The sequence below is a fragment of the Saimiri boliviensis genome, chromosome 11 (assembly GCF_048565385.1).
Source record: "Saimiri boliviensis isolate mSaiBol1 chromosome 11, mSaiBol1.pri, whole genome shotgun sequence".
NCBI lineage: Eukaryota > Metazoa > Chordata > Mammalia > Primates > Cebidae > Saimiri > Saimiri boliviensis.
The window spans coordinates 51,630,291-51,642,315 of record NC_133459.1 but is presented as its reverse complement, the minus strand read 5'-3'; the positions used below and the strand labels follow the sequence as shown (position 1 = coordinate 51,642,315).

At 49.0% G+C, this 12,025-nt stretch overlaps 1 protein-coding gene across 1 annotated transcript in view; it reads left to right on the top strand.

The window, feature by feature from the left end:
• The first annotated feature begins 1,627 nt into the window (after positions 1-1,627).
• The window catches only part of SLC1A7 (solute carrier family 1 member 7), a 48,906-nt gene continuing 38,508 nt past the window's right edge, over positions 1,628-12,025 (top strand). Inside the window, 2 exon segments of the mRNA XM_010348872.3 lie at positions 1,628-1,762; positions 9,218-9,297. Coding sequence (XP_010347174.1) covers positions 1,628-1,762; positions 9,218-9,297 — 215 coding nt within the window.

The window sequence follows — 12,025 nt, the reverse complement described above, 5'->3', positions numbered from 1 at the left end:
GCTACTGCTAAAAGCAGGGGCTTTGGAAGGTTGGTTTGTGGAAATGAAGTTCCTTAGAAGATACCTGGGCCCATTTCTCTCATTCTAAAAAGGACAAGACAGGGACCCAGAGAGGGCAAGGTCACAGAGCTGATTAAGTTGGCATCAGAATCCTCCCAGTCGGGAGCTCCTTCCATGGCTTCAGAGCCTATGACCCAATCCCCCTCTCCAACCCTCCCCGACCCCCAAGAGAGCTCCCCTCGGCCCCATCCTCTTCATTCTCTGCCCCTGTGCGCACCCCACACTTTACCTATCACCCTCACTGCAGACTGCACTTCCCCTTCCCTGCGCCACCTGTCTGCCCCTAACAAGATTACAGATCCTTGGTGAAATAGAGAAGGGTTAATTCCCTCTGGCTTTACAGGGCAGGGCCTGGCAGGCCACAGGAAATAGCAAAAAGAAACCCTTTCTCCAAAGCACTAAGTGTAATGATGACCCTAAGAATCTATGCCCCTGTTCAGCACACCAGGGTTTAAACTGTGTTTCCAAATATCTTCTGGGTGGAATTTTGTAGCAGCCCTAACAAAGTAGATGCTGTTATCATCTCTATTTTACAGATGGGGAAACCGAGGTACAGTGAGATCAAATGCTTGTCCGAGGTCACACAGTTGTAAGTGGCAGAGCTAGGACCTGAATGCATGTGTCTTGGCGTCTGTTATCTTTAAAAATAATAGGCCCAGAGAGCCTGTGGGGTGCCCAGCATTAGGCTTGAAACAGCCCTGAGGCATATGCATCCTATTTCCCTGTGAGTGGCCCAGCCCCGCTGTGAACTCAGGTCACCTGGACTCGAATCTACCTTCCCCACAATACTGCCAAGCACCCTCGAACCTATCTGCCTGTTCATGTGGTGGAAACCAGGCTGGCTGAGGCCTGACTTCTGACATCTGTGACCATGGCCAAGGGACTGGATCCTGGGGTCTCAGTCTCCCTTTCTGAAAAATGAAGGTAGGAACCCTGGGATCTTTGGGACGATTCCCTGTGATTAGTGTAGGTAAGGCAACCAGCCCAGGCCTGGCCCACAGCACATGCACTTACCCACCTCAGTTTCTTTATCTGGCAAATGGCCATATGAATAGTACTTATTTCTTGGGATTGGTGTTAGGATTAAATATGCCAGAACATGTAACATTCTTCTAGAATGGCACCTGGGGCACAGTAAGTGCTTAATTAATGTTGAGGATAACTGGTATCTTACTGTGTCTTATTTTCAGTTCTTTCTGGAAGGAAGCAGGAGTAAAGATCAAACCAACCAAGCAAATGTTCCTCTTGTTCCTCCCAGTACCTGGTCCACTCAACTGTTTAAAAGGAGCACTTGGCTTTGAGGTCTGAACTCCCAGATCACGTGGTCTGCTCTAATTTCCCAGGCCCTAATCTTCTCCCAGCTCCTAATGATGCAGCTGGTAATAGGATTGTGGCTTCCCTGCAGGGCGGCCACACAGGCATGGCTGTGGGGCTAGCGACTGGTGCTTAGCACCTCCGACCACCTGCCTGCTGAGGGGCTAGAGCCCTCAGCCCAGACCCTGTGCCCCCAGTCAGCCTTCCGTACATGGAATGGTGCTGTGCCCCTTGCCAACAGGCCAAGCTCGCCATGGTGCCACGTGCCATCCTGGCGCGAGGGAGGGACGTGTGCAAGCAGAACGGACTACTCATCCTGTCTGTGCTGTCTGTCATCGTGGGCTGCCTCCTCGGCTTCTTCCTGAGGACTCGGCGCCTCTCACAACAGGTCAGCCACCTGCAGCATCTCGGGGTCCCTGTCCGGGAGGGATGTGTGGGCCTGAGGGATAGAGGGTCTCATTCTCCCAGCTCCCTGGTGCCATGATGAGTCCCTCTGCCCCTCTGGGTCCCGGTTTTCTCATCTGTAACATGGGTGTGATAAACACCTTGCAAGACTCGAGGGAGGAACCAGTCACGTGGCTGGGAATGATTACAAACCCAGCACCACCAGGTGAGGAGAGGCGAGGGTGCCTCGTGATGACAAACACAGGGGCGAGAGCTACTCTGGGGAAAGAGGGGGTCTTGTATGAGTTCAAACAGGCACCATAGAACACCTTCTAAAGGCTACTCAAACGACAAGAGATCCAGGAAGGGTGCTCTAGGCAGAGGTGACAGCAGGCACCAGGTGCGGGGGCCAGAGCACAGGGGCCAGGAGGCCCGTAGGTTCCGTCACCACGCATGGGCTTGTGGCAACCATGAGACGCTTTTGGGCAGAAGAGTGACAGGCCAGTCTGAGCTTGGGAGACCCCTCAGCTGCTGAGTGGAGAGGAGTGGGATTGGGGCAGGCAGGGGGCTGAGTAAGGGGCAGCTTGGGGACAACGTGGCAGTGCGGATGAAAGAGACAGATATGAGAACTGTTTTCAAAACAGGAAGCTTCAGGATGTGGGGGCCGATTGGATATGGGCTGGGGGACAGGCAGGCGAGCCAGGGCCTGGGTTTCCAGCCTGTGTAACTGCCAGGGGGAAGCTGCCTTGCCTGGGAAAGAGCCCCTTTCCCTGTCAGCCCCCATCTCCTACAGGAGCGGGAGGGCCACTCCCTTGGTGTTCAAGAAAGAAATCATTGTTCAACTGGTAAGCAAGGCTCTATCGAGGACTAATGTGGTGGGGGGTAGGTGTCAAGACCTCCTGGGGAGAGAGATGGGGCTCAATCACAAATACAACTAAGAAGAAGACAGCTGGAGATTTATAGCCAGCGAGCAGAGGGAGGGGGTCGGGGCCAGAAAATGACTAGAGGAGACATCAGGGGAGGGGGATTCCTGCTGAAGGCAGGCCAGAGCGATCAGACATTGATCTGGGATGAGGAATCCGATCCGGTATCGGGATGCTGAGGGGTGAGGGATCCTCACTACACTGACTTGGCAGGACTTTTGCTACAGCTAGAGACGATGCAGGCTGAAGACAAGCCCCAGGGACGAAGCCTAGTGGAAAAGAGCGCTCAGAGGAGCCTGTGTAAAGTGTGGCCGAGGAGAAAGGCTTTGTCAATGGGCTCCTGGAAGATATGCTATTCCCAAAAAGTCCTCTTCCCACAGCTCACTGATGTCTAATGCTTTCTCTGCAGCTGGGGTCAGCCATTAGACTTAGTCTCCCATTAAAAGGAAAACACCCACTGCTGGAGAGCTGAGCCATGACTAGAGTGACCCTGTTAAGCAGGTATTTACGAAGTGACCCTTGAGCAGGTATTTAGGAAGAAGCATGGACTCCGGAGGCAGAGGAACCCTGAACTTTCATTCTGCTAGCAAATGGCTGGGCAAAATCCTCTCCCCTCTCTGGGCCTCAGTTTCCTTATCTGTAAAATGGGATGTGGGGCAGTATATGTCTACTGGAATTGTTATAAGGAATAAACCAAGGATTCGTCAGTGCCCAGCGTACAGTAGGTGCTTACTACATGTTACTTCTCCCTCCCTCCCTTATCTACCTGTTCAAGTCCTACCTACATCAGGAGCCATCTCATCTCCCATAGCTGATGAAAAGTAACTGTAACTGCACTGCCAGCTGCCTGGTGTGTCTTTCTCCCACCAGGGTGCACCCTGTTAAACAACACATGGGTTTTTTGGTGTTTTTCTAACCAAAATGTGAGCCTAGCCCTGTGTCAGGCCCAGAGAGAACACTCAAATATTTGCTGCATTAAACTGGCAATGGAACAAACAATCTACAATCTGTTCTCTTTAATTTTCCTCAGCAACAAAAATATATCTCCTGCAGGAAGATTATTTTGTGAAAACAAATTGGAATGCCTATTGTGAAAAGCCAAACTCATCTGGGGCCTCCTTTGCCAAAGCTGCCTTTCCCATCTGTTTGGAAATGCAAATGTATTCTGGTCTGGATTAACCTGCCAGATAAACTGAAGGAAGGATGTAGAGTCTTAGAACAATTATTTGGCAGGAATTGGCTTTCTAGGCATCTTACTTCAAAATCCGGGATTTCTCTGTTTGATCTCTTTGCCTGTGACTCAGAAACTAAACGCTTCTTGTTTCGTAAGCGTATGCAACAGGCAAAAATTATAAACAATTTGGAAAATGGTAGAATGTTCTATTTGTGAAAAGAACTTACAAAATTACAGGATTTTATCTTGGGATATGAGTATCTCACTTAAAACTCCTGAGCACTTTGAGGCTTCCAGTTAAATCATGGCGAATCACAGTTGTATCCATTTTTTTTCCTCCTCCCTAGAACTCCACTAACATGTTAGTAATGGGATTTTTAAAGAAAAAACCACCAAGAATAAGGAGAATATAAAAGGAGACAGTTGAGAAAAGAAATCGAGAGGCTACAACAAATTAGACAATATGGAGATGGGTGGAGCACAGAAAGCTGGAATCTTAGTCTGTAGAAGTCGATAGCAAGTCAGTTTATCTTGTAAACTCCAGAACATAAAAGAGCAAGATGCTGACTGACTGACGGCCCTCACGCAGGGGGTCAGGTGCTGATCTGGCTTTTTCACTGGGGCTGGGTGGGATGGTAGAGGAGTCTCCTTTATAGCAGAATTTAGAGATCTTTTCTCTGAGGCTTCAGTGAGAGAAGCCTCTTCCTGCCTTTGGCTGGGGAATGAGATGGTGCCTAAGCTCAGCACTAAGAGGGTGGGGTGGGGGTTGAAAGCCCGGGCAGGGTTTGGAATTTTGTAACCAGAAGGGTTAGACCCCTAGTCTAACTCATCCTCCCATCTCTACCCTCTTCCTGACCCAAGGAACCAGAGAAGCTGGACTTGGGGGCATTGGGCCACCCTTGTGTGTGCTGGGGAGAGGGCTGTGCTGAGGCACCTTATTCAAACTAATTAGCAGACATCTGTGTCTGAGTGGGGTCCCCAGCACGGCTTCTGATCGCTGTCAGCTGAGCTTAGGCACCGTCTCATTCCCCAACCAAAGGCAGGAAGAGGCTTCTCTCACTGACACCTCAGAAAAAAAAAATCTCTAAATTCTGCTGTAAAGGAGACTCGTCTACCATCCCACCCAGTCCCAGTGAAAAAGCCAGATCAGCACCTGTCCCCCTGCATGAGGGCCGTCAGTCACTTGACAAGCCCTACTCCTACACGCAGACGTTTAGCGCTTCAGACGTGCACAAGCAGAAAGCCACGCCACCAGAAGTGTGAGGAAGCTGCTAACGTGAAAGAGTAAACAAAGAGAAAAGGGGTCTCTAATGAGAGAAATAAAGAGGAAAGGGGGTCTCTAGTGAAACAGAGACAACGTGGGGAGAAGGAAACTCTGTAAATCTCCGCTGAAGCTTTCCGGAGCTGTGAGCGAAGACATAGTTACCGTATAACAGAGGGGATGCCAAAAAGAGAACAAGAAATAATCTGGGGAAATTAAAAATAGAACTAAGATAAAAATATGAGTAGCTGCCCAACACATAGGAAAGACAAGTATTCGAAGTGTTGGAGACCCTAAATACCCTGATTTGAACATTACACAGTGTATGTAACAATATACCACTGTACCCCATAAATATGTACAAATATTATATAGTAATAGAAATTTTCTGGCTAGGCCTGGTGGCTCACACCTGTAATCCTAGCACTTTGGGAGGCCAAGGTGGGTGGATTGCCTGAGCCCAGGAGTTCAAGACCAGCCTGAGTAACATGGTGAGACCCCATCTCCGAAAAATAATAGTAAATAATAACGTCAATAACCAGGATAAAGTTGTAGAAATCTCCCAGAAACTAAAACAAAAAGAAATGAAAATAGAAAAAGAAAATATAAAAAAATTAGAATGTTCAACGTCCAGCTATATAGTGACACTTTTAGAGAGAGCTCACAGAAGAAAAATTGAGAAGTAGTTTGCAGAGAATCTAAGCAGTTTCTCAGAAGTGAAACGTAAGCATAGCGCTGTCAATTTTGTTTATAAAAGAAAGAAAACCCCATACTATGGCACATCACCATGAAATTACCGAAAAGTGGAGATAAACAGATGATCCTTGGATGGTTCTGGTGGAATAAAACTGACCTCATCTACGGAACAGGAAACCAGAATGGTTTTGAACACCTTAAGCCACCCTGGAAGCTAGAAGACAAAGGAGAAACGCCTTCCAAACCTGAGGGGAAATTATTTCCAACTAAGAATCTCACACATGGCCAGGGTATTATCAGAGGTAAAGGTAGAATAAGGGCATTTTTACTCATGTAAGGACTCAGAAAAATTTCTCTCCTATGCACTGTTACTCAGAAATCTACCAAAGAAGATGTTTCAGCCAAACAAGGAAGTAAACCAAGAAGACAAGGGATCCCAGAAACAGGGGACCATCTAAAGAATAAGTCCCAGAATGACAGTCAAGAAGAGAACCATGACAAGCACTGGGCCTAGAGAGTAGCCGGTCCGAACTGGGGCAGGAAGGTGGAGAGCTCACAGACCAGGGTCCCAGGCAGGATAAAAGAAAGAACCGACGTGCCTGAGAGAGCAGAAAATACTATTGTTACGTAGTTTAGTAGACATGTTAAAATGTTTGGAAGAAATTAATGGGTGATTCCCAGAAATCAAGACATAAAAGTCAGTCAATTAACGTTAGGCTACAAGCAAGGAGGCATGGTTGTAGTACATTACTTGGCTCAATGGTAAACACTATTTGACAATCAAAACATTGTGAATTTTGACTACTGATTTACCTAAAAATTGATATAAATATAATGGTGAAATGGGTTGGAGAGAAAAGGAGTGGGAACTAAGTCCTTACCAATCATAGTAGGGCAGTTCATAGATGTCAAAATGATGAAGCAAGAAATAGCATTATGACCGTATTATTTAGAAATAATGATACTATGGGAAACAGCTACAAGAGTTGAGCATGTTCACTACCAGGAAGCTGAAAGACAGGGATAGAGAGAGGTGAGGAAAGAGTTGCCTTTTTATCAGTAGAGCACCTTTTTTTTTTTTTTTTTTTTTTTTTGAGACAGATTTTCCCTCTGTCACCCGGGCTGGAGTGCGGTGGTGCAGTCTCGACTCACTGCAACCCCCGCCTCCTGGGTTCAAGCAAATCTTGTGCCTCAGCTTTCTGAGTGGCTGGGACTACAGGCATGCACTACCACACCCACCACAGCCAGCTAATTTTCGTATTTTTGGTAGAGACAGGGTTTTGCCATGTTGGCTGGGCTGGTCTCGAACTCTTAACCTCAAGTGAACCCCCTACCTTGGTCTCCCAAAGTGCTGGGATTACAGGCATGAGCCACCGAGCCTGGCTGTTAGAGCACTTTTAACTTAAATAATATATATTTGTGGGGGCCGGGCACAGTGGCTTGCGCCTGTAATCCTAGCACTTTGGGAGGCTGAGCTGGGAGGATTGCCTGAGTCCGGGAGTTCAAGACCAGTCTGGGCAACATAGTGAGACCCTATCTCTACAAAAAATACAAAAAATTAGCTGGGCTTGGTGGCACATATCTGTGGTTCCAGGTACTTAAGAGGCTGAGGTGTGAAGATTGCTTCAGCCCAGGAGGTGGAGGTTGCAGTGAGCTGAGATCATGCCACTGCACTCCTACCTGGGTGACAGAATGAGACCCTGTCTCAAAAAACAAAACAAAACAAAAAGAATATATACATGGACTAAAGTTAATTAAAAATAACTAGTCATGGTGGGCATATTTTTTAAAAAAGCAGATTTTCTGGTGCATTGGAAGTGGTAGCAGAACAGCACTAGGAGGCCAGATTCCTGGTCCTGGGCTGTGGTTAACATTGGGTGGGTCTGTGGCCTCCCTCTTGCGGTTCAGCTTCCTCATCTGTCACATGAATGGGCGGGGCCAAAAGCCTCAGATCATTAACCAAGTATGTTTGGCTTTGGTTTAAAAAAAAGTTGCAAGTACAAAAATTTAACTTGGATGATGTTTGAAAGTCCATTCGCCTGCCTCACCCACAACCTCACCCTCTCAATCAGGAAAGCGGGCCCCACGCCAGGGTTGCCAGAAGTAGCAAAACTGAATTAAGTTAAAAAATTTTAAAAACAGCACACCCAGATAAACTGGAGTTTCAGATAAACAGCACATGTTTTTAGTATAAAAATGAGTTACATGTTGTTATCTGAAAGTCTGGGCTTAGCAGTCCTCCTCCTTCAGTTGTCAGATCCTGGTCATGGGAGACAGCTTACTGGACAAGGCGTTGGTGCCTTAGTCAAAGATCCGTGGACAGGCTGGAGCCACTGGCCTAGGAAGGGGTCAGGCGTAAGAACTCTGCCTAAGGAGGCTCTTTCTACTGTGTGCTGTCGCACCCATCCAGTCCAATCCTCCCTCTCTCCATTTTAGGGGAGAAGCGCTAGAGAATGGACCCAAAACAGATAGAGAAACTGAGCTGCAAGAAGGCCATGGTCTGCTTAGAACTGGGTCTCCTCACTAGCTAGGCTGGGAACTTCTCGGGGCAGGAGCCCTGCCTAGTTCATGTTGGGGTACCCACTGTGACGCCCGGCACGGTGTGGGTTGAATGAACGCGTGAACAGTACTCGGCTCTGTCCTCGCCATCTGCTACATGAGAGAGATTTTATTCCATGGCTAGGCAGATGCGTGGTACAGATGGGAGGAGAGCTGTTATTTGCAGGATTACTGAACATTTCCTGTCATCTGGGCTCTGTGCTAAGTGCTTGCGTGCATTCTCCAGTTTAAGCCCCGCAATGACCCTGTGAGGCAGAGCGGTCCCCCCTTATCCGCAGTTTCGTTTTCCGTGATTTCAGTTACCCATGGTCTGAAAATGGGTGAGAACAGTACTGTAAGATATTTGAAGAGAAACCACATTAACATAACGTTTACTGCAGTATGTTATTCTAATTGCTCCTTTTGATTGTTACTGTCAATCTCCATGTCTAATTTATGAATTAAGTTTTATCATAGGTAAGTACATATAGGAAAAACATAACGTCCACAGGGCTGAGTCTCTGTGGTTTCAGGTACCCACTGGCAGTCTCAGAACATGTCCCCCTGAGAATAAGTGGGGACTACTGTACTTATTACCCTCATGTTACAGATGAGAAAAATGCAAAACTCAGAGAGTTCACAGAAGATGCTTAAGGCCACACAGCTTGTGGGGGATTGGTGGAGGGGAGTGTTTACTAGGATTGGAACCCAGGTCTGTGGCTCCAAAGCTGGTTCTTTCTCCATGGACTCTGCTGCCACGTGCTAGACAGGGGAGTCAGACGGGATAGTGTCTCATAGGCTGTAAAGAATGGAGCCGCTGCACAGTCTGTGTCTCTGCTATAACCCCAGTTCTTACTGTGTTTCCAGGAAATTAGTTACTTCCAGTTCCCTGGAGAGCTCCTGATGAGGATGCTGAAGATGATGATCCTGCCGCTGGTGATCTCCAGGTGAGAGTGGGAGCTTTGGCCAGGTGGTCCGGAATGAGGAGGGGATAGGATGGCTTCTGCTCCTGCTGCGGGTGGCTGGACAGCAACCACAGGTCCCGGGAGGAGTGTGACTGTGGGGCCATTATGGGCAGTGCCGTGGGATGCTGGCTTCTGAGTCATTCAGTTGTTGGTCCCATCCAGTAGAATTTTTAGTGGACAAAACAGGTGATCTGGAGTGATAGGACATGACCTGACTCCAAGATAGCCGAAGGCCAGAAAGCTCAGAGATGGCTTCTCAGAGGAGGGGTTCATGGTGACGCAGCAAGGCCTGAGAAAAGAGAATTAACCCTGATGACACTCCAGTGATCATATCCTGACTCGGCTGTGTACTGTACTGGCTGTGTAACCTTGGACACATTATCTCACTTCCCTAAGCCTCAGTCTCCTCATCTGTAAAATGGGGATAACAACACCTACTTCGAACGGTTGTCATGAAGACTATATACTTGTGTATGCTGAGCACTCAGAAGGTTGGGTCTTGGGGACAAGGGAGGGATGACAGGAGATGAATTTGGAGGGTGAGCTCTTGCCCAATCATGAAAGACCTTGAACACCAGGCTGAAGAATTCAGGCCTCACCCAGTAGCGTGGGGGCCGTGGAACTCCTGGGAGACCACTTGGTCCCTTTCACGGATGTGCTAGGTGACCTTGAGCAACCCTATCCCTGTCCAGGTCTCAAATTTTCCAGATGTATAGTGAGTGGCAGCTCGAGGTGGTGTCTAAGAGCCTTGTGCTCTGAGGCCATGAGAAATCTTGATCTTCCAGGACTCCCTGCAGAGAGGAAACTGGACGAGCCTCTGCATGGGCTCTGCCTCCCTGCCTCCCTGCCGCTGAGCAGTGAGCCAGCTCCTCAGCCCCCTCCCCTTTTCGAAGTAGAGATAATCCCCAGGCAAAGGGCACTTGGCGTTTTCTGCACAGAGGCTCTTGCAAGCAGCATCTAAATCTCTCCGGGCTCAGCCTTCAAGGCTCTGCTGGAATGCTACCTCCCTCAGGAAGCGTTCCCTGACTGCTCAACTCACTATAGCTACTGTCTCCTCTTTCTGCATCTTTTGAGTCATTCACTGAACGGGTGACTCTGTCAGGGTCAGCAGTCCTCTACGTTGTTGAATCTGTGTGACATGTCCAGTTCTTTAACACAGCCTCTCGCCCTCGTGAAACCCCCTTCCCTGTGGACTCACACTCTTCTGACGTTTTGCCTGCTCTCGGCCCCACCTCCCCCCACCGCCCCATCCTGGTCTTTCTCCTTCTACTCAACCTCCAGATGATGCAGTTTCTCCAGCCTTTTCTCATCTAATCTCATAGTTTTAGTAGACCACCTACGAGCCCAGCGCTCCCAGATGGAAATCTTCCCAGACCTCTCCTCTAAGCCACACACTTCATTAACCAATGGCCCATTTGACATCTCCCCTTGGATGCTTCGCAAACATTTCAAGTTTTGTTTTGTTTTGTTTGAGACGGGGTCTTGCTCTGTCGCCCGGGCTGGAGTGCATAGGCACAATCTCAGCTCACTGCAGCCTCGACTTCCCAAGTTCAAGTGATCCTCCCACCTCAGTCCCCCAAGTAGCTGGGACCACAGGGGCACCACCACACCTGGTCATTTTTTGTGAGAGGCGGGGTCTCATTGTGTTGCCCAGGCTAGTCTCCAACTCCTGAGCTCAAGAGATCTACCCGCCTTGGCCTCCCAAAGTGCTGGGATTACAAGCATGAGCCACTGCGCCCGGCTCAAGTTACCAACTTGAAGTTTTACCCAGCAAATTGCCTCCTTTTCCTGTTTTCTTCGTGTCCGCAAATGGCATCTCCATCACCCAGGTCTTCCATCAGGCCTGTTGTTGGCTATTCCCTTTCTCTCAACCCCACAGCCTCATCTGCAAGGCCAGCAGATTCTGCCTCCTGTTGAAGGTAGCTTCCTCCCCGCCCTACAGGCCCAGGAAATCTTTACTCACGTCTGGATTCCACGGCAACCTCACGTGGTCTCCTCACCTCACTTCTTTTCTCCCTACCCCACCGGCATCCATTCCACCCAGTGGCCAGAAGGATCTCGAGAAAAGTGGATAGGGCCCTGCCCCTCATTGACCTTCAACGGCTTCCATGACGTGGAGGATCAGCCTGCAGCCCGTCAGCCTGGTCTAGGAGGCCCTGCGTGATCTGCCCTGCTCACCCACCTCATCCCATGTTGCACCCTCCCATCCCACCAGCCTCGGGTTCCCTGAGCCGACCAAGCCCTCTCTACCTCAGGGCCTCCACACGTGCTGTTCCTTCTGCTGGAACACACTTCCCCAACAACTTAGGTCTCTTCTTCCACCTCTTCCCTTCCATCTCGACTTGCACATCCTCTTCTTAGGAAGGCCTCCCCCTGGCCCCTTCACGCCACCCTGGCTCTCCCTCACTGTGCCCTGTTCCCTTCTGTGCCACAGCACGTATCACGTGTTGTCATTCCACGTGCATTCACTTGTCACTTTCTTCTTTACCTTCCACTGCGCTGTAAGCTTTGTTGATGACGCTCTTCTGTCTAGATTCAACTCTGGGTTGTCAGCACCTAGCCAAGCGACCAGCACGTAGTAGGTGCTCATGAATACTGGTCAAGTGAATTAATGAATGAATCCAGCAATCATGCATTGTGCTTTCTGGACACTTGGCCCTGTGCTGGGTGCAGCAGACACAGAGATGATGGAGAGACTGTCTCTGCCCTT